The 23,012-nt window shown below is 42.0% G+C and overlaps 1 protein-coding gene across 3 annotated transcripts; it reads right to left on the reverse strand.

Annotated features, from left to right (window-relative positions):
• Positions 1-7,325: 7,325 nt before the first annotated feature.
• Positions 7,326-22,815, reverse strand: zc3h4 (zinc finger CCCH-type containing 4). Of its 3 annotated transcripts, none has more exons than XM_051398557.1 (14): positions 22,358-22,815; positions 17,435-17,738; positions 17,201-17,308; positions 16,910-17,114; positions 16,407-16,567; positions 15,693-15,789; positions 15,421-15,557; positions 15,104-15,220; positions 14,543-14,654; positions 14,194-14,303; positions 13,304-13,770; positions 12,534-12,847; positions 12,167-12,412; positions 7,326-11,899 (listed from the first exon to the last, which is right to left on the reverse strand). In XM_051398557.1, exons 1-14 carry the CDS (start codon positions 22,435-22,437, stop codon positions 10,212-10,214), a joined length of 4,146 nt encoding a protein of 1,381 aa, XP_051254517.1. In that variant the 5' UTR covers positions 22,438-22,815; the 3' UTR covers positions 7,326-10,211. The 3 variants fall into 3 exon arrangements, with proteins under 3 accessions (XP_051254517.1, XP_051254515.1, XP_051254516.1); XM_051398555.1 differs by having other exon boundaries at positions 15,693-15,834; XM_051398556.1 differs by lacking the exon at positions 22,358-22,815 and adding an exon at positions 21,053-22,343 and having other exon boundaries at positions 15,693-15,834.
• Positions 22,816-23,012: the final 197 nt, after the last annotated feature.

Genomic DNA, 23,012 nt, shown 5'->3' on the forward strand with positions numbered 1-23,012 from the left:
AATCCAGAGCCAGAGATATCTGGAATTGAAACGATATCTCTTACTTAGCTTCAACAACAACAGTCAATAAACTGGTGGTATAATGGCTGCCAAGCTTCCATCAGCAGCATTCATATCTAAATTAATGTTATTATTAACACAAAAATAATTAAATCAGCTAATTACCAGGACTTAAGATTCTGCATGCAAATGCAAATAAAATGAATAACACAGTAAACGAACAGCTAATTTTAATTTAATTTATCTGATGTGATTAGCACTGAAAGGAACAAAGCTCCTAAATCAGAATGACAGGAGGGTTTCCTGTTCTGTAAAGTCATAAGTAAAAAAGAAATATGCCACATATACAGTGTGTTTTTATAGATTTGCAGTTCATTTTAGGGCATCAATGTTCTCTGAAATTAATTCATAGCATTTAGGATGAAAAAATCCTCATTTGTATTCTTATCTGGTTCTAACTTATTGTTGCCTTATTCCTCAGAAATATCCTTCCCCTCATTCTCAACACATTAGATCTGCACTGAGCATGCTCTGTCCACTGCTGCTGTGTAAATAAACATTAACAAAACAGCACGAAGCAGCCTAATAAAACCTCTCAAATTACGTTCACCAGATGTTTAATAAACTGACTTTATATAAACACTGTGCAACATCAGAATAAAAACAAGTTATGCAAGATTAATCACTATTGACCCGTCAAAGCCTAGTGGGAGAGAAAGAATGCGTCATGCAGATGTTTAGATCTTCTGAAAATATACTGCAGGATTTGAGCAGGATTCAGTGATTCAGGGCTGAAAAACACTCAGCACTCGAATGACGACATTAACTTTCGATTCGTGGATGATTATAGACAGGAAAGTGTTCTTCAGCAGACAGACAGGCGGTCTGCGTTTGGGCCTGACTGAGAATATAATGTTCCTTTCGCCTTTGACAGGAAAGCTCGGCATTGTTTACTTTGTTAGTGAAGTGATCCATCAAAGAGGAGAAATGGGCTCGTCCAGCTCGGACCAATATGAAGCATGAGCAGGAAAACAGGAGGAGATATGGAAAGAATTTGTTTTGATGAGAGCAGGGACAGTGACCACCATCAAACCACGAGTGGAACGCATGGACCTGAACTTCAGTAACCTCAGCACACACACACAGAAAGAAAAAGAAAGAAAGGAGGGAAGAGGAAAAGAAAAAGGACAAGGAAGGAAAGTAAATCTAAAGAAAGGAAAGGAGGAGTCTTCCCAGGATGAGAGCAGTGATGGCTGGAATTCCTTCAACAGGGACAGGAAGCAGAGTGTAGGGAGGATTGAAATGTGTGTGTGTGTGTGTGGGTGTGTGTGTGTGTGTGTGTGTGTGTGCACCAAGGCCACATGGGAACTGCAGACTTGACAATCCCAGACTCCTTAGCATGACATGACACACACATATTTACACAAAGGGACATAACTGACCACATGTGCTGCAGCATTCCCAAGCATTTGTCCGTCAGTGCTCTGTGAGACCAATCCAGATAACAAGGTTCTTCTGTCCACACTGGAGTTTTTTTCAGTGCTTCCTAATTCCAGGCTCCCAGCGGATGTTGATTCATCATAGAACAGCTCACATTACCAAACTGTAATTGTGTTTTTCGGCTGCACACATGACTGCAGACAAAGATATTAGGCGCATTTATAATGAGCGAGAAGTCCCGGAGAAGGTCAGAGACACAAAGGGGCAATTAAATGAGTGTTCACTGACCCTCAGCAGGAGGGTGATGAGGCTCCATAATAACCCTGTAGATCCTGAAAACTCATTTGGAACAGGGTTATTGAATTTTGAGAATTGAAAAGTTTTTTAGCCCGTGGGAATTTTGTCATTTTCGCACCTTGGAAAAAATCTTTTATTCAAGCCATTTATAGGGTTCAATCCAAATGAAAGGCACAAGTTGATTTTTTATTACTGGCCCTTGAAAATGGCCCCCAGACAGTTTCTTAAAACTATAAAGATAGATAGAAGATATGAGGCTTATTATTGCTGATATTATTATTGAGAAATTAAGACTTATAAACCTACTGTTTAATTAAACTCATGGTGATTTAATAATACAGCGAGTGAGGTGGAGATTAATGTTGTACAAGTAAAAAAGAAAAACAATCATGCAAACGCTGATTATTCCTCAACTGATTGTATTCACCTATTTCATAAAGGAAAGCAATAATTTAAACATTTATTGTAAGTTACCATTTAATGTCTGCATTCACTGCTGAATACAGATGTGTGAAATTACATGGAAATGTTGGTTTGATTGGAAAAGACTGATCTAAGATGTATATGTACTGTGTGTAAGAGGAGGACTAGCACACACACACACACACACACAGTAACACCCACACATGAAGTCACACGTACAGACACAAACACTGGATTGTGTGAGGGCTCAGCACAGCAGCACATACTTATAGGAATACACTAATGCACACACACACACACACACACACACACACACACACACACGGCACCACAAGCATGTGGCTACCACAAAGGCCCCTGTCACATGTTGAGCAGATACATACCAACACAGTGATGTCAGTTTGTTCATCTCAACCTCAGACTGCTGATCTATTCATCAGAAACTCAGAAGCTGTGCAGCTGAAGGCCGCAGTGAACACAGTCGAGTCTCTCATGGTCTGTAAACTTCTGTATCTCAAACAGCAAAAACTAATTTGTCCTCTGGATCCTCTGGTGACATCAGAGTGTGAATTAACACCAAACACACCTGGGTCATTCCAAAATATCCTTTATAGAATATATTTTATATAGTTTGTACAGAAACAGAAAAAGATTTGTGAGTAAAAATCCTTGTAACAGAAGAAGAGCGTCTTATTGTCACTGACTGAGATGATGTAGATTTGCACTCTTTGGACTATTGATGTGGCCACAGGCGGAAAATCTTCTCAGCACACAGATAATAACTTATTAAAACTGCAGGACATTTAAAACTTTAACTGAAACAACAAACCAACTACTCACCAAAAACCACTAATCCTGTTGTATTTATTTCACCAACTCGAACCAACGAGCCACTGAAAGACACATACCTGAAGAGTTTGCAGAAATCCTGTTAAACCAGATCTCAGGAGGTTCTTCAGACTTTCAAATATGGAAACTGTCTCACACTAGAGTTGCCTTGGAAAATACAATTAGTCATTATACTGTACTGTCGTGTGATTGACAATTTTACTATTATATTATAGATATTAACTAATAAACTACATTTGCATCCCCTGTTTCACTCAAGATGGATATTTATCTTTTTATGGTTGCACCTAAAAATCATATCTTTCCCTGAAGATAACAGCTGACCCTGAGGTGTTTGTGCCGACTGTTCTGAGGTCATAATATTATTACCACACAGACACTTATAACAATTGTTGCAGACAAAAGGATATAAAAACAAGCAGATGTTTGCAGGACTGTAAATTCAATAAGATTAGGTTAACAAGCTGAAAACAGACAAATGTTACACTTGGTTGGAAATTAATTTGCTGTTTCCCACCAAGGAAGTTTACTGAAGCATCTTGCCAACTGAAGACTACGCGTGCACCAGAAGTCTCATGACTCACCTTCACAGTCCACAAACAGACTTGGTATTACTTTGGCAGCATTTTATGTTTTATTAACTGAACTGGCTTACAGGTGATTACGTTTCATCCCATATAGGAGGATTTTATTTAACTTTTAAAGTTGTTTCAGCTAATAGAAGTAATGAAAGCAGAGGAACATTTTACTTTCTCCACTGGTAAAGGCTCAGTCCATATTTTTGATTATGCATAATTACATGCATTATCAAAAATAGTCATTTGACTGCTGCATAATCCAGTACATGGACTAGTTTGCAGTTCTAAATCTTGCTTGTTAAATAACTTAGAAATATTAGCTGGTTCCGATTTTGTGTTTTTGTTTCATTTTGTGCAGTTTTCTTTCTATATACATTTAGATTATATCTTGTGCTACAACTATGATATAAATATATAACTCAGTAAAATGCTGTTAATATAACTTGTGTCTGTCAGTTCAAACCACGTGGGTTAAAAATGTAACTGATTAGGGTCACATGGCTTTAACCATGAGATGATTTGATTAATCCGTTCCCTTCAAACAATGATATCCTCGGTTTTAGTCGTTCAGATTCATAAATATTTCATTGTTCATTTCAGATTGGATATAGGTTTCATGTAATGACATTTAAAAATACTAATCAGGTTATTTGACACAACGGCTGACATTAGATGTCATGCCCAATGACATCCACATCCTACTGATATAATACAATGATGGTTGAGTATGTGGTGTTTTATCTGCTCCAGCACACACAGTTCCTACTAGTCTAATAATCAGGGTGATAACACAGCTTCAGTATTGTGTAGATACTGTGCAGCATAACAACAACACCAAATGTATTTTAGTGAACCTATGAGCTGATGTTGCCACAGGTGGATGCTGCAGTTTCACAGGACTTTTGGAAAGTCAGACTGGAAGTTAAGTTTTAATTGGATTTGCCGCTTTTCGGCTCGACTGTCTCCTGACTTAATGAGACGAAGACATAGAGGGAATTAGAGGCAGGAATTCACATTCAAAAATGTTTGGCATTTAACAGACACTCTTATCTGGTGCAGCTTACAACAAGCAACTCACAGAGACAGACAGACTCTCAGACAGCGTGGGCGCTGAGGAGAGAAAACTATCACAAAGCTGTTTTCTGTTTGACGTAGACGATGATCATAAACTGAGCTGTTGTTAAATGTTTAATTGTTTTTGAGCAAAGAAGGTCTTTAACAGTATTTGTCAGTAAATTAAACCCCCTATATTTAATCCTTAACCCCCATGTTTTTGCAGTATTATGACACATATGAAGCAGAGATTCCCCAGAAAACGAGACAGACAAAGCAGAGAGACATAAAACCTTCTTTTGAATGGAGACAGATTCAGAGTCCAGTCATCACACACGGCGCCCCCAGAAACAGCACTGCTGCTGACAGGCCGTCAATCTCCAAATCCCAGCCCAAGTCATCCTCTAAGAGGATCAGGTCTTCTATATATACACTCACCGCAGGTAGCTTCCCTGAACAGGGAGCTAAGCAGATTACTGATAAAAGATACAGTGAGCCCACAACTTGTCAGTGCTTCAGGGAACTCTGGGGAAACACCAGGAGGGAAATAGTGCAGGAAATCACTGCACCACGTTCTACAAATTCAGCAGTATCAGACTTATTGTTAACAAATTTCCCCCTCTGGTATCAATAAAGTATTTCTGATTCTGATTGTCATACCATCTTCTAAATATTATAAACATCTGTGATACTGTCATTGTTTTGTTAGAGAATGTTACAATTTGTCCGCTTTGTTTTTCCCCCAGAGAAACTGGAGATTGAAATTCAAACTGAAGAATTGTTTTAAAGGTGTTGTTTGGCTATTGTATTCCTTTATTAGACAGAGGACTGTAGGGAGGAGACAGGAAATGAGGGGAGACACAGAAGAGGAAGGACATGTAACAAAGGTCCCACTTGCTGTATTTGTTTTAAAATCTAAAAGAATCCAACAGATTTCATTATGAAAACTAAATGGGGGGGGGGTTTATAATGATATGTATTAATGATTAACTTTAGAATGACACAGCGCATTCCCTTTATTGGGCAATTTTAACTAAAACTGTATTGTAATTGTATTGTATAATCCCATGGTGACGCATTTAGGCATGTTGTAAAGTGAGCAATTAACTTGAGCTGTGTTAGTGTCATTAATGATTCAGAATGACTTATTAAAGTAAGTTTTAGACTTTAGACTCAACAAAGACAACTAAAACTACAGTAGCTGAATACAGTGTATGTATATATGATGTATATCTGAGTGTTTGTGCTATATAGTTTATTCTAATTCATTTTAATAGCCCTTAAAAAATAGTTAAAGAGCTCCAAATAAACCAATACATCAGAATATGAAGACAAATCAGCTCAAAGTTACAATTAAAACATGTTAAAGTCGACTTTTCAACTGTTTTATATGTGACAGCTGTTATATTTGTGTGCCCAATTTAAAGCATTTGGCTCTTCAAACATTGTCACACACACAGCACAGTGTTGCTCACGTCATGTAACACACAGAACAGGCAGTTGGACAGGATAGGAATCCACTCAATCATAAATATCTCTAAACTTTGCAGATATCTGTCGTGTGTCTGTGTGTGTGTGTGTGTGGTGGGAGAACCACTGTGGGAAAGAGAATGATTCATGCAGCAGGTACAGAATGTGGTAAGATACCTGCCCACTCTGCTGTGACCTCAGTTTTTATCACACATTAGCTGTTCTGACTTGCAGGTGTCACTGATTTTCTAGTTTGATAGGTACGCCCTCGTCTTCACTACGTCATAATGAACATCACTTTATTGTTCAGACCCAAGGGCATTCCCAGCAGTCAGAGAGACAGTTTTAAAAAAGAAACAGGATTTCAACAATGGAAAAATAAATAACAAATAATAATTCTAATACACATAACAATGCACATGTTGCGACAGAATACTTCCAGGATCATGTCCTCTCCAACATCTGCAACATCTGCAACCCCGTTAAGCATCTTTAGATCTTTGATTCGTAAAGCAAAAGTGCAGAACACAATCTTCTTCATGTACAATAGTCATGCTCAGAACATCTATGATGAACAACGGCTGCTCTGAAGGTCAAAAGAGGCACAATATGCAGCTCGATGGTTGAGTACCCAATCAGTGTGTGTGTGTGTGTGTGTGTGTGTGTGTCTGTGTTTGATAGTGTGTGTGATAGGAAACATTTAAGGTACTGGATGAATAGTTGGTCTTCCTGGAGCCAGTGTTGCAGGATGGGAGGGGAGCAGGAGGTGAGTCACTAGAGGATCGTAGTTAACCAGGAAACAGGCTGTGTGCTGCTGGGGTGCCGATCCAGATCCACAGAGGCCGAGCCGAGAGCCGCTTCAATCACTGGAGCTCTAAAGATAGTAAGGAACAATATCTGAAACGCTGACAGCAACACGCCTGCCTGTGAGAAATGAAGGAAGGATAGATTGTTGGCAACTTTTAAAAGGATTCATGATTTAACTCGAGTACCACACAGGCAGGACGACAGAACAACAGAACAAGGCAAAGAAAATTAAAATAGTCACAGGAAAAGAAAGGTCCATTCACTGACCACAGCCTCAACCCGCCTGAGGAACCCTGAGTAACTAAACCCCACCCGTCTGGTTGTCAAAGTAGCTTAAAATAAGCATTAGTGCTTCTCTGCAAGACGTTTGTTCAAAAAATACAGGAATCACAATCCCACACAGTCCCATTCAAACAAAAGCTTTTTATTTTAGTTTGCTATGACGACAGAAATAGTAGCTTTTACAACTTAAGCTGCTTCTGCTGTCAACATCAGCATACGACTGTAACAATAACAAGATTAGAAGTTTATAGCCTCACTAGTGTCAATGTGAGGCTGTGATACTTGTTACACAGCAGATATAAAAATTCTTGTGTGGATAAAAGACTCTTCTTAGTTCCTGACTGCAAGTAGGGCAAAAATGTGATGTTTGGTCTGAGGATGACGCCTGAGGACAGGTCTTCATTATATATATTCATTTTGATTTAGCTTACAACAATCGTGACAGTTAGAAAATGAATCAACTGAGGTAATAAAAATACAGAAAACTAAGTTTTAACTGGTTGATCATGTATCAACTTTATTTAAATACTTTTGACAACCTCACCTACAGTGTACAGTTAGAAAACTCCACTCCTCCAAAGACAGGGTACTGGTCAAATTTACATAGCAAGAGGAAAAACTAACTTATAAAACAACAAAGCCATAAAGGAAATAACAAATCAACAATAACTCTCACACTTGCTATAGCTGAAACTCAGCCTCCCAAACAGGCTTTTTTTTTTTTAATGACCTGGCAGGAGGGAGCCATAGTGAATTTTTGTTAGTTTGAATCTTCATACACGAAACCAAATAAAAAAATATGTCTTTCTCCTCTCTTCACACTGTCACAGGCTGCCTACACATCCCACTGAGGTGAGCGGTAATCACATATTTCCTGACATATAAAATGATTCAGTTCAAAAATGTCAAGTGAGGAAGTATATTTACCTCAAGTATAAAAAAATAAATTAAAATGATCAACATTTATACACAAGACGGTCAACAATCTTGACAGCTGTTGTACAATCTTAACCTTCTGGAACTCAAAAGACTTCTTTAAGCTCCACTACTTTTCAGGCAAAAACGGGAACAACTCGCTTATCCTCACCCTGATTCAGATGCTGCACTGACTTTAACTGTTTATTGTAAGGGATAGAAACTAGGAAGGGGGGGGGGTGTTGTAGAGGAAATATCTAAACATTTTAAACTGTGAATCCCTCTCAAATCAACTTTTCCACCATGAAGTGTGCACTTTTTTTTTTTGCTGCAAGCCTGAGAGAGAAAACCACGTTCAGTCTGTACTGATTATTTTTGTTTTGTTTGTTTTTTAAACACAGATCATGTTAAGATCTGAAATTTGGATGCCATGGTCTTCTTTATGCAGAGCTCAGGCTGACAGTAGAGGGAGCACCCGCACAGATCAATGCAAGATTCATGCATTCATTAAATTTTTAGGTCCAAGTCTAGTTTATGATTGTCACACGGTCACCAGCCACTAACGCCAAAACGCTGCCGTAAAGGCGGCAAATTATTCCATTTCACCAACCACTCGCAGAAATCTGCAGTCCTGTCTTGTAAGTTCTCTTTTCATTCTTAACTCAACATTTAATAAAACAAAACAACTAAAAGCTAAAAGGCTAGATGGTGAGTTCTGAGTCAGTGAATCAAAGTGTTTTATTCTGATCAAGGTGGAAAAAGGTAAGAAGGTAAATGTTAACCAACAAAGGCTGACTTTGAAATCATCAAACGTTGAGATCACCTTTTCAGCAGAGAAAAAAACCAAACTTTTTTTAATGTTCCCTATTGATGCTGCAGCTAAAATGTGCCAGAGAGGGATGTGTTTGTACATCAGTCCGACCAGCGAGGTCTATTTTCTCTTCTACCTTAAAGCTACAGAAGCTGTCATTTGTGAACTTGAGGCTCTCCATCTTCACAAACCGAAACAAACAACAAAATGTTTACGTGAAAACTGTAAGTAAATGAGGGTTGGGGGGGAGAGGAACAACAGTGGCGTAGTGGTTAGAGAGGCAGTACTGAAAGGTCACAGGTCCCTTCCTGTACCAGCAAAGTTACCTGTTTTGGGTAAGAGCTAAATACCTGAAATTAAACAGTATATGAACAGCTGGAGGAGCTACAGACATTAAAAACATTAATACAGCCCTCAGAGGACACAAACTGACAGTGCAAAGAAGTAGAAAAATAAATACTAAAAAAAAAAAAAAAGCAGAATATAGATTTAAGTTTAAGTATTTGCAACTGTTCCTGCAGAAACTGTGACATAGTGAGTGATAATGACAAAATGTATGCTATTGTTCAACATAACTGAACAGCTTGCATGGGGGGGTTGAAGATGACAGTAAATGCAAAAGGCAGTGATATAGAGGATGATCTGTTTCTGATGGGCAACAATGTTAAAGAAGTTGCCTCAGTGCCGTTCACTTATTCACAAAAAACACCACAAATAAGCAATTTCTTGTCGGGAAAAAAGTGACATGTATCATTTCATCTGTTGCCAGGAGCATAGTCGACTATGACTGCCCCAAAAATACAGAGAAAGCACATAAAACAGTTTAAAGATGAGGAGAAAATGTACAAAAGAATTGAGCAGAGGAACTGAAATGAATGAGGATAATGAAATAAGATGTGAAGCTAAAATGTTCATTCCATATAAATGTTTTTTTGCTGCTGTCAGAATAACTGTTTTCGTTAAGCATTGAGATGAAGAGAATACATTTATTTATACATCAATAAGTCTGTTTAAAATAGAGCTTTAGAGATTTAACTTTAAACCCTTCCCATAACCCAAAGTCTTTTATAGAATCTGAATCTGCAGCACTCTGTGTGTGTGTGTGTGTGTGTGTGTACATGAAACACATTGTGAGACATCAGTTTGTCACAAAAGTTTGTCTTCTTAAACAGTCTTACAGGCAGTTGCCTCAGTGCGCTTCTTTCTCATTTTCACTCATCTGTTCAGTGTCCAAAAATGTTAAAACAAGCCAACGGTCCCACCCTGTTAATGGTGGTGGAGGGGGGTCACTGGCAGAAGGGGGAGGCTGTCGGGTCAAAGCCTTTGAAAACCTCCTTCAGCGAGCCGTTGTCCTCCGTGGTCGCCTGTTCCGACTGCACCGGGCTGCTGCCTCCAAAGGGACTACTTGTCCCACCGGGCTTGGCCGCCTGCTTCACCACGCCGAACAGAGTGGACACCGGTAGGTTGTGGACACCAGCCGGTCCCTGATCCGCAGCAGCTCCAGGAGCTCCCTGACCCCCGGCTGCAGCTGACCCGGCTGCAGCGGGCCCTCCCTGAGCTGTGGAGTTCGGTGAGGGTGCAGGTTTGGGCCGAGGCCTGTTATAGCTGTTGTATCTATCGGTCCCTTGCTCAACACTTTTCTCTGGCTCTGGTTGGTCCAACGCAGACTTACGAACAAACAGGGGTTCCTTGGACTTGGGTTTAGCCGTCGTGGGTGCCGCTTCACTGGGTTTAGACTCTGTGCTGGCTGAGTTGGGGGAATTGTTAGAGCCGCTGCTGGTACCAGGGCTGGCTGGTTTGTTAGTCCGAGGGTCATATAGACTGATGCTGCTCAGCACACTGGCTCCCCCTGGTGCCACAGCTCCCACACCGCGCCCTGCTCCACCTGAGGAGAGCAGCCTTGGGTCATAGGGGGCAATGGTAGTGGGGGAGGAGCTAGATGTTGTTGCTGGAGAGGTAGAGGCGACAGGAGGAGGAGTGGGATCTGAAGGTTGCTTCAGTGCTGACTTTTGAGGTTGAAGACGGGGGTCTGTAGGGACTTTACGGGCCACACGGGGGTCAACAGGCTTTTCTACAGGTGCGGGAGGCACCGGGGGAGGTGGACCCAGCAGCGACACAGGGGGAATAGGAGTAGGTAAGAGAGGAGGGGAGGGAGTCTGGGACGGGCTGGAGTTGACAGTCTTCAGTATACGAGAAAGCAGCTCAAAGTCTGGGAGGGAAGAAGTGGAAGAAGAGGGAGCCGGGGGGTCCATGGAGGGAGGAGGCTGTACGGGGGGAGGCTGTGAGTGAGGGAGCGGTGTGTGGAGGGGCGGCTGAGTGCGGGACAGGCGCGGGTCTATGGAGGATACAGGAGGGATGCCTGGTGGGAGAGGAAGGAGGTCCTGCTTGGGGATAGGGAGAGGGAGTAGATCTTCAGGCGACCAGGTGATGGTTTTGGAGAAGGCCGGCATGTGGAGGAGAATATCCTTCTTAATGTGGCTGAACTGTTGCAGCTGTGAGCGTGGATCTCTCAGAGCCATACCCATGAGCGGGTCCAGGGGAATTGGTACCGGCTTGTCCCGTAGAACTCGCTCTGTCTCCTCCTCGTCCGCTGCCGGGGTTGTAAGCGGCGGCGGCTTGTAGACCAGAGGAGGCTCTGCTTTAGGAGCAGGAGGCGAGAGGGAGCTGGATCCAGCTGAGGCAGCAGCCGTTAGCCGGGCTAACCTGGGGTCTGCAGGCGGTCCAGAAGATGGGGGCATGGAGTGGGTGGAGTCGGCCGAGTCTGAAGCACGTGCCAGGCGTGGGTCCCGAGCCAAGCGGGGGTCTGCTGGCCGAGCCGGAGTGTTGGCAGGAGGGGCCTTCAGGAGGCGAGGGTCGATCGGGGGACCGTCAGATTTTTGAGGGGCCTGGGTCTGCTGACGGAGTGTCTTCAAGATCGAGGTCACACTACCACCGCCATCCTCATCCTCACTGGAGTACCAGTTCCCTGAGTCACCTAGGGAAGAAGGACAGACAAAACCTAATTAGATAAACTTTACACACACATTTGATTAACCTTGAAGAAATGCATCATATTTAAGGATTTTATTATTTAGTAACACTTTCCTGAAGACTACCTACTAAATATAGTGTTTTAACCATGAAGGAGGAGACATATGAAAAGGGGAATTTTTAAGATAAATGACAAAAAGATTATACAAAGAAGGACTACAGCTAGCCTTTACAAAAGAATGACTAATAGTTGATGATGCTTTTCCTCTACCTTCAGTGTCTCTACTCTTCTCTGCTCCTCCCTCGGCCATCCTGCGAGCTCTTTCCTCTTCTTCCTGCTGCTTCTGTTGGATCCTCATGAACAGGACACGCTGCGCCGGAGGCAGGAAGTCAGGCACAGAAATCCCTCCCTGATTGGCCGACGCTCCATTAGCAGAGCCTTCTTGGCCACCTGACGGACCAAATTTCCCTGCCCCTCCTCTCTCGTCCATGCCAGAAAAACCCTGGTAATTGTCACCTGAGAGGGAACAGCGAGGGCAAACATCAGTACAGAAACACGTAAAATAACGTAAAAAATACAACTCAGAACTTTTTCTTTTAGCTTTTAATTCAGTTTGATTACTGAAATTCACTCTCACCTTCTTCCATCACTCCTTCCATCTTCATTCCATCCTGCTGATTGAAGAAGTTATTAAAGAAGTTTCCTCCACCCTGAGGAGGACCTGGAGGCATCACACCTCCATGTGGGCCATCGCCAAATCCTCCCATCATGGGCGGTCCACCGGGACCCATGTTGGGGGGCCCCTGGTTCATCCCAAGGTTGGGTCCCATGTTCTGCATGTCAGGGGACATCATGCCTGGGGGGGGAGGGAAGCGAGGGGGAGGGCCACCAGGGGCCCCTTGGGGTCCAGGCGCTGCAGTCTGAACCTGGTTGCCAGTGGGGGTCTGGCTCCTGATAAGGGGAGGGACAGTAGGCGTTAGGATTCACAGAGTGGATCTCAAAGGGAGAAGTTAAGAGGAGTTAAAGAGTAACTTAACATGCATATTAATAAATTAAATGTCACTTTATTACGTATCCACTGATCATTTAATCCCATTTAATAGTTTGCACATTGCACATGATGCCTCGGGCTATTGCTGGTACAGACGTATAATCTGTACCTATAGGTAGATAAATACTCATGTAGGCTTTAGAACTACCTTTGTTTTAACAACAGCCATCTTTGGCAAAGGAGAAAGCCAAAAAAAATAATCAGAGGCAGCGTTTAAGCCTACATGTGGAGTCTCGTGGAGTATTATATTTGACTGTTGCACTCTTTGTCACTCTAGATAAAATCACAGTATACATTTTCTACAGAATATAAAAAGATTATCTTTTATTCTTAGTGTTTATTTTCTAATATCTTACCTGACGGCCAGTTTCTGGGCCAGCTGTCCTGTCGGCTGAACTTTAATCTCAAACAATGAGGGGATTTTCTTCCCCGCGCCACCTCCCCCTCCACCACAGGGAGGTGGGGGGCCCATGTGTGGAGGAGGGCAATTGGGATTTGGGGGCCCGCCTTGGAACGGACCTCCTTCTGGGCAATGGACAGGGGGGCCAGCATAGGGGTTAGGCCCAGGAACAGGCCCTGGTCCTGGGGGATCTTTGTTGGGAATGGGCCCCTGGTTAGGTCCAGGAAGACCCCCAAAGTCACCCGGCACAGGCCCGCCAAAATCCCCAGGCCCGGTGTTGGTGTCTATAGGAACAGGCCGAGGAGGGGTGGGGAGGAGGCCAACTCCAGGAGGGGGTTTGGGGAGAGGGTTGATCCCCTGCTTCTTCAGCTCCTCCACCTCCTTCTCATCCTCAGCTCCGGCCTCTGCATCCTCTGCCAGCATCTAGAAAACATAAAGATATCCACTGAGAAGTTTATCTGGAGAAGAATGTCCTCAAGGCATTTAGAAAATCAGTTCAGTCGTTTTATTATTCAGTTTGTCAGGCGCACAAACATAGAAAACAAAAAAAACCACAAAAATGATTCCTGTACATACAATATGCAGTAAACAACAACAACGACAACAACGACAACAACGACAACAACGACAACAACGCAAAAACAAATAATGTGCAAGATCCTAAAACATGCAAATTAGATGCAAATTTAGCAGGGATATTGCACAAGGCAATCAAACACTGTTTCTGTAGGTGAACTGTATAACTTAAAAAGCTGTATTTTACTATATTGTATATACTATATAAATCTCTCAATACACATAATCAATGTTTTTCAGACCTGTGAGAATTGGCTTAGAGGATCCTACCTTGTTGAGCAGCTCCTGGGTGTCATCATTGAGGGCTTCATGGGAGAACATGCATTCGTCGCCATTGACACAGTTCCCTGTGGTGTGGAACAACTTACAGGGAAATTCACGTAGAATGGGAGTCAAGGAGAAACACTGACAAAAAAACTGAAACTGACGCTGTTTCCTGGATGTCTTCATGTCTTCTTGCTGAGAGTAACACAAAACTATCACATTTTCAGTAAGGCAGATTTAGCATGATGTTACTGTTTAATTATCTCTATTCAGAAGTAATAATAAGGTACTCATCAATATACCCAGAATTCCCAACCCTAAAGAGTCTCTCTGTGTAGTAAATATTGAAGGATATCATGCATGTAAGGACAGTGGTCGGCTCGGGCGCAAAATCCAGTGATGTAGAACTTGCACAGCTCCTTCTTCTTGGGCAGCTCGATGTCGTGGCTGAAGTTGCAGTGGTCCCCCTAGTGATCAAAAAAGGCAATGATGAAATCTGTGTGCCTGAGGGCTCATGACTGACAGGTTTGAGAGGATAAAAGATGAACAAAATGTCAATTTTCTTCCGTCTTTCTTTGTTGTGTTTTGTTGCCTGTTATGAAATGCAGAATGGTGTCTCTGTGGCATTTTACTACAGTTTACTGGTGCCATCTTTGAAAATTATTTGATTTAACTATATATTAAACCATGATGGTTCATCAGGCCTTTTTGGAGGAATTTGTATCACATTTTAGTCATCAAATACATTTAAATTATGAAAAAAATGTCCTAAATATGTTTCTTTTGGGCATCAGTTGGAAAAGTATAAAAAGCATGAAAAAAATCATTTGAATGAACGGCCAGCGGACTTGTAGCATTAAAAATGTGACAGAAATTACAAAACTACAAAAATAATAGAACATTTGTGCTATCTTACCCAGGTGCATCTCCCCTCGATGTAGTACTTGCAGATGGCCTTTCCTTTCTTATCCTGATGCTTCTCATTCTGATTCCTCCTGCCAACTCCTGGTCCATCGCACCCTCCACCTCCGTCCTAAAATACATCCACACATACACAGAAGGAGAGAGCAGAGTGTCAGAAAGAAAGAAAGAAAAGATTCATATCATTTTATTCCTCGAGTCTAATAAATATAGAGGAACTTGTCCTGGGGGCACCAGAATTTGGTGAAGCACAATTTGCATTAACCTACTTTCTGTTACAGTATCAGGACACAGAATCACAAAAAGCCGTACCCCGTTGTCCATGTCTCCATTGTTGTCATCATCCATCCCCATGTCACCTCTTCCTCTCCCGCGGTTTCGACCCCTTCCTCCTCTGATCATACCACGCCCTCCTTTACCCCGCCCTCGTCCGCGGCCACCTTTACCTCCTGAAGCACAAGAACCAAGTGAGACTGAGTGAATTTACAATCTATCACAGCCTGTGCTTGTTTAAAAACAGCAACTGAATAAAACGTGTAGCTGTTTCTTTAAGAAAGATAAAGATGAAAAACACACAAACTCACCTCTGCCTCTGTCTTTGGACTTTTTGTACTGATTGAGTTCTTTTGAGTAGTCATCGTATTCATCATCCCCGATGTTGTCATAGTCGTCCTCTCCATACTGTAAGTAAGATTTCACCTGAGTGACTTCTTGAGGCTTACTTCCCTGAATTACATATGATGTGTAAATGGTTAAATATCTGAAGCAAGACTGACACACATTTCTGAGACACAACACTTCTGAGACACATTTCTGAGACACATTTCTGAGACAGAGTGTCCACAGAGAGTTGGCAAAGTCTGTTTAAACCCATAATTTGTATTTGTACTCTTTTGGTTTGGTTGTTTTGGGAAATGAGAACACAGAAGTAGTACTAGGTGAAGACAAGGACTTGTTTACAAGGATTATTAGCTTTTCAGATTATTATTCCATCAATAGTGAAATAAACACTCTTTCTAAGACCACCACCAGGTTTGATTTCTCAGTGCTGAACAGCAAAAGGGGGATAATCTGCAATCACAACAGATGTATGCATGTTTGTCTAACCCAGAAAAAAAACTAGTGTTCACATAAAAATGGCGGCTCCAAGGGTTTTTGTTCACTGGAATGTTTCCACATGAAATATATTGCAACAACTGTGCAAATACACAAAACACAGCAGGAGAATAACAACTTGTTTCCTGGACTTTGACCAAAACAAATGAAGATTAGCTCTCATTCTGAATTCTAAACCTCACCTCCATCTCATCTCCATAGCCGTCTCCATCGTCGTTGTCCCCTCCCATCTTTACTCCTCCACCTCGACCTCCACCTCCTCTTCCTCTGCTTCCACCTCTTCCCCTCCTCCCTCCCCTCATTCCTCCACGACCTCTCTGGTTCTTCATACGACCTCTACCCCCTGCACAAACACAAACACAAATGTAAACAATGAAATGAGTAAGCTACAGAGGCAGATAAGTTTCACATAAGATAGAATTTATCTGTGGAATTTGGATTGATAAGAAACAAATAAGCTCCTTTGTCTGTCAAATGAAACTGAGTAGCGAGTAAAACAGCGAGCACATGATGCTGAATCTGCTACCAAGCTGTTGTCACACGGTGGCACATTATTTAAAAAGCCTCCATAAAGGTCAGTGAAAACTTATTTTTAATAGTTTACACCTATAGCTTAGGGTCTCAGCAGGGCAAATATTTAGCATGCAGCAGAATATGTAACAAAACAAGTCTGCCGTTGACCCACCTCGTCCACCGCGCCCGCCTCCTCCCTCCTTGGCCTTGCGGTACTGGTTGAGCTCTTTAGTGAAGTCGTCATAGTCTTCTTCCACCATATCCTCCTCTTCCTCTCCCTCAAAGTTGTCTTCTTCATACTCATCGTAGCCTCCGTAGCTCTGCTTGTCCATCTTCATGTAGCTGCCTTTCTTTGAGCCCCCGTAGCCCCCGTGAGTCTAGAGAGGGTAAACATATTAGGTGATTTTTTACTTTCCACTAAAAATGATTATTGAACATTTTATTGCACGTTCTTGAGACTTACAGGAGGGGGGTACTGTGGACTGTACTCTCTGTACTTCCTCTTCTCACTGGGACTGTAGTCAGAGTCGTCACTGAATTCTGAGTGGTCGTCATCAGAGGATGCATGACGCTGAGAGTGAGTGAAACATAAGAGATATTTAGAAAACAAGTGGTAGAGATATTAAGGTAGAGTTAAGTTTAAGACATATGGACTTAGATAGGTCTATTACTGTTGTATAGCATTGTATATTCTTACTTTGTGTTTGGATTTGCGTTTCTTCTTGGCCCTCCTCTTCTCCCTTTCTCGCTCCTTCTCTTTCTTCCTCTTCCTCTTGCGACGGTGGGACCTCTCATCGTCCGAATTGCTGCTGGCATGGCGCTCCTTACTTCGCTGAGGCCTCTCCGCTGCCCCTTCCCCTCCTGCTTCACCTCCTCCGCCTGCTTCCTCGCCCCCATCTCTGGCTCCTACTGCTGCAGACGTACCTCCACCCACCTCCTCCTCCTCCAACTCTCCCCCATCATCTTCCAACTCGCCCTCCTCCAGCTCTCCCTCCTCCGGCCTGTATATGTAAAGAATGCACATGGAGTTACACCTCTCATCTTCTCATGGGCCATAGCTCGGTCTGCCAGCCACCTCCACTGTTTCAGGAGATACATTTATAATTTATAAATGTACAAGTTCACAGATAAACCCCCCAAAAAAAACAAGTACAGAGGTTTGGTACGGTTGACTTGATTCTGACAACATTCTGAAAGAATTTATGATTTACCCAGCACCCCTGCAAAAGTTGCATTTCTGTTATTTGTGTGAGCCAAACAGGTTGTTTTTTTTAGCAAGAATCAAGAAACATCTTAGCATTTAACAGCTGACCGAGACCCGGAGGCATAATGTGGGCTGAAAGACAGTTAAGTTGTAAATGTTTGCTTTTAACTGCTTTAGTAAAGAAAGAAAATTTAATTAGCTCAAGATTTGTGAGCTTGACCTCGAGTGCAATTCTTTGAACGTTATCCTTGTAGCACATATTCCTCTCTGTTAAGGAGATTTCTGCTACTAAATGGTACAACAAGGCTGTATTTTAAGAGACCACCTGATAAACTGTTGGACGCTGGTTTGAATGGTCATTTATGTCAGGGGGCATAAAACGGAAGATTGTATTTTCCTGTGTCCCTATGACTCTACCAGGTGTATTTACACACCTATTTCTCACTGATGTTTGCCTATTTAAGATACTTGTGAACACATTTTCACACACAAATGCCCCAACTTCATATTTGAATCCTCATAAAAAAAGGGTAGATTACGTTGAAAGAAATCACCTAAAATTAACCTCTCTATACCAATTGTCAATACTATTGTACCCCTGAACAGTAAAAACACTTACACACGTTTCTAACTGCCTTTAAATTTACTTTTTCTTGCTGCACAAGCGTCATATGTAATTTTTTGAAACCAGTGCTAGTGAGGTTTTGTAATGCACCCACACACATAAAGGTCAAACTCCCAAAAATACCAGAGGCCTGGGGGGTTCGCGTCCTAATTCTACAACTACCCTAATAGTATTTGAGGGGCATACAAGGAGTTACGAATGTGCCGTTACTGTGGTCAACTGCCAGGGCAGCAGGACCCTCTCATGGGGCAATTTGAGCAAAACCATGAGATCCTAATTGACATGGATCACATGCAGGCCTCTTCCTGCAGCAACTGGTGGCTGTGGGGGGGGGGGGGCACGGGGGCCAAACACAGTGAGGACAAGTGAAAGGGAGGGCGCATTAGTTTTAAAAAAAAGCTGAACAGGAAAAATGTCACATATCCAGTTTGTGAAAATCTTTTAAGCTGCAGACACGGATGTTCTTTAATTTACATGTAATGTATCTTCCTTCCCGACCTGAGACTACTGACCGTACAAGTTCTTTAAATAGTTTTTCCTGCCCCCCCCTTTTCTTTTTTAAACTGGCAAGAAAGTGCTATGATTTATGGCACAGGTTAGGACAGGGGACACATTTAAGTAACAGTGAAGAGACGTATTTAAAGAAATGTAGCATTTGACACTCCCTGTTTGAATAAAGATTACAATATCTAGAGTGCCAATGCTTCTGAATTCACACTAATAATTAGGGCCTGGCTCTCACATAAAGGCCCACACCCAAAGTAGGTTACTGTCTCCAGACTGCTGCAGACAGCAACCAGGCTGATGTGAACAGGTTTCTACTTATTCACACCCGACTTGCCAACTGCCTTACAATATTTGACTAGTGAAAGACTGGTTTTGTCCTACGAATAGCTTACAGACAAAGCAGGTGGTGAGTATAGTCGACCTGCTTTGAGGCAAAATGTCAGCTGCACTGCATGTGTACCCTGAACCCCACCACATCCTCAGCATACCAGCTTCCTCTGGGGAAAACACAATAACCAGCCTCAATAATCTCCGCTGTGTCACGAATAAAACGTTCATCTGCAGAGCAAAACAGCCCGATTCAGAAAGCCGCCTCCGCCTACCAAGGCTTCGATTAAATGCTTAGTTTATTTCATATGAATGAAAAAGAAAACACAACTTTGTACAATCATCAACCTGTCAGAGATTTCTGAGCCTGCAGCCACTACAGAGACAGGAACCATCACAACCCTGCACCAGAAGGCAAGTTCACAAAATTATCTAGATTGTTTGCCGAGTAAAGCCAGAAAATCTTCTTTTATCAGTCCTCGGTCCAGATACGAGGGAGTTCCTGAGAACTTTGAGTTGCTCCACAGAAAAAAACCTTGTAATCTGCCATGTGTTATAAAAACAGAAGCCTGAACAACAAAATCTGTCTTCATAAGTGCGCTTGTTTGATTTTGATTGGAACAAAAGCCAGAATAAAAATCCAAAACTTGCCGTGCTCTCCCTGAAAACAGTAGCTCCAAAAATATGAATATATAGATTATGCATGTTTTCAGCCAATATTGGCTCAGTACAAAAGGTTCAATGTCAAATACCAAACAAACTTATAGTGCATCTTTACACATCAAATACTTTGCTAAACTAACAGATTCTTTCTCCTGCAGAATCCAAACCACCACAACCTTCAGGAGGATCACCAAAACAACAAAGTCACTCCTCTACCCCACTACTGGCACAGTGCTACGAAGCTGGCCCTTTACTCAAAACCTGTCGGAGTCTGGCACACAGATCTGTCACAAGGAAAACTCTGCTGACACAATGGAGGGCTCTCGATCATGGCACAGGGATTTGGCAGTATTATGGAAGCAGGTTGCTGTGAAAAGGGTGCGGCTGGGATTCTCTATGGGCAGAAGCTGATGGCCTCTCTGGCCTGTCGAGATACTAAACACACACACATCACCTGCTTCCGACAACGTGCCAGTTTGGAGAAACACTTGTTACAATACAAACAATGTTCAAGCTTCTCTATGCTCAGCCAAGAAACTCACAGGTCATGGACAGTGGAAGAGTTACTGTAATTCAAGTCTACTAACACAAACGTAGACTCAACAGACCTGTGAAGAGGAAAGATTATTTACTTAATAAGATATTGATTCGACCCTATCCAAGTATCAATGTACAACCGACAACGTGCAGTAAAAACCAGGACTGTGCACCATCTGTTCAGTATCTGCCATCCACGTAAACTATGGCAAAACAAGTATCTATATCCAATAACACTATACCAAAATGGTGGTAAAAATGTCTCTACACACCCGACTAAGCAGACAACTGTTCTTAAAGTTCAACAGAGCATAAGATTATTCTTTTTCTATTAAGGCTGACTGAATCAAAGGATGTTTACCATGCATTATGGTACATTATTAGCTCAGTGGATGAGTCCACAACTTAATTCTATAAGCAAAAGGGCCATGATTAAAATGGGGAATACTTACTGTGACAGGTTTTCTTCACATTTTGCACTCAAAACCATTGAAAACGGTTTTTCCCTGACCTTTTTAGGGACACTAGTGGGGTCTGTGAGATTTGGAAGTGGGGCCAACTGGGTAACATAGAGCAAATTTTGCCAACTGGGGACTGTGGAAAAAGGGAACTTTGTGTTTGACTTGAAACACTTCTGGGATGCTTTGCAGACGTTTTACACATTTCTTTTTTTGGGGGGACTTTTGTGGATGTTTGGGACGAGTCAGTGTGGGCACGACTGTGAATAAAAGTGATATGTTAGACAAATATCCATGACCAAAGCAGGCAGCACAAACGCTAGCTAGCTACTGCAAACACAGATTAGTCGATAACATTAAAAAAAAATCAATATTTTAAATATTACTTAACAATAAGACGTGAGGATAAGACACTCTAATAATCTAAGGGTGTTTGGGAGCTAAAATAAGCTTTTTTACGAGTGTCATTTAGGTAGAAAGACGACGACTCAAGGACATTTTTTAAGTGCGTAGAGCTACTTGGCAGTACGTTTTACACCAACTGAACGAATATATAAGAGCGAATTATAAGATAATTTAATAGTTAACACTAATCGAAAAACATTAACCAAGCTGCTTTGACAATCTCAGTTACCGCTAAATGTAATTCGACGAGACAGCGACAGGAAATGTCAAATGGGAGTAGCAAATTAGCAGGAACAAAAACCATTAGCTTAGCCTCTCTATCGCTTGCCAACGGCTTTCGGTTAGCCAACGAGCTAATGTTGCTAAGTTAGCTTGAAAAGATTAGGCCCAACCGTTAGAACGAAAAAAAAAAAAAAAAAAAAGACAATAGTTTGGATTGTTTGCGCCAGCGGCATTACAGTATTTTATCACACCCACACAAATAACTGAATTAACGTAAATTAGTTAACTGTAATTTAAAAAAAAAAAAAAAAAAAAAGAAAAATAAAACTGGGCAAGTTAATTAACCGATGCTTTATAACCGTTGAATTTGCTAGAATGGCGGTGAACGTATGATTGATCAGCGGGTCTTTTTCAGTTGGTCTGGAGTCGACCGACCGTTGATTGTGATAACGTTAATAACATTAAGGGAACAACGTTATATCCCAGGTGCTATTTGGCCTCCCAGTTGGCGTTGTCGTGTCAACATGGCGTTCTTTACCTCTGTACTCGTTTTCCAGAAAAGGCGAGTTTAATCCCTCTGACAGAAAAAGAAAAAGAAACCCCGGGCTTTTTGTGTAAAAGCACAGGACAAATAAATAATTTCATTTAAATATGACTGTAGAATTACTCGACCTTTCGTCAGTCAGGAGACTGTTGTGTTCGTGGTTGGTAGTTGGGGAGTTTGGATGGACAGTCATGCTTTCCACAGCCATTTCCTCTAGCTACATTGAGGTGCAAAAAAATTACAACTCGACACTGGAATCTACTGGCTTATGCGTCACTTCACTAGGATCTACTTGTTTTTGATTTTAGGAAGAGTTTCTGTTCATAGTAGGCAATTCTCCACTACAGTTGTAAGAGAAATATGATGAAAAGTGAGTCCTGACGTTCTCCGTCCTACTGTAGCGATGTGAAATGACGACTGGTGAACTTAAAATGGCCGACTGTCTTCTCCTAGGAGAAAGGGGGCGGGTTTCTCCGAGAGTGACGTCACGATGAATAACGTTCTTGTGCGCGTCTCACGGAAATTACCGAATGGGAACTTCCCATGAGTAATCTAAACCCCCGAGTTTGACTCGCAGGTGCACACGCAGACCACAGAGATTAGGGAGTATTTAAATATTTACAGTTTGATCTGGCATGATTTTTTATTTAAAATACAACCGACTCATGTTACCCGCTCCAGATGAGATTGCCAAATAGTGTTATGTCGTTAAGTGTGTGGTCTTTTATGCAAACATAGATCCAACAGGAGAGGGTTAAACACAAATATCTTCTGGATGCTCCC

The sequence above is a fragment of the Dicentrarchus labrax genome, unplaced genomic scaffold (assembly GCF_905237075.1).
Source record: "Dicentrarchus labrax unplaced genomic scaffold, dlabrax2021, whole genome shotgun sequence".
NCBI classification, from domain to species: Eukaryota; Metazoa; Chordata; class Actinopteri; family Moronidae; genus Dicentrarchus; species Dicentrarchus labrax.

Coding starts and splice junctions, on each gene's coding strand:
- zc3h4 (XM_051398555.1), bottom strand. CDS start 22,437: ATGGCTGTGGAAAGCATGACTGTCCATCCAAACTCCCCAACTACCAAC. Junction 14,304..14,542: donor CCACTGTCCTTACATGCATG/ATATCCTTCAAT, acceptor CTCCCATTCTAC/GTGAATTTCCCTGTAAGTTG. Junction 13,771..14,193: donor CCCAGGAGCTGCTCAACAAG/GTAGGATCCTCT, acceptor TATGTTTTCTAG/ATGCTGGCAGAGGATGCAGA.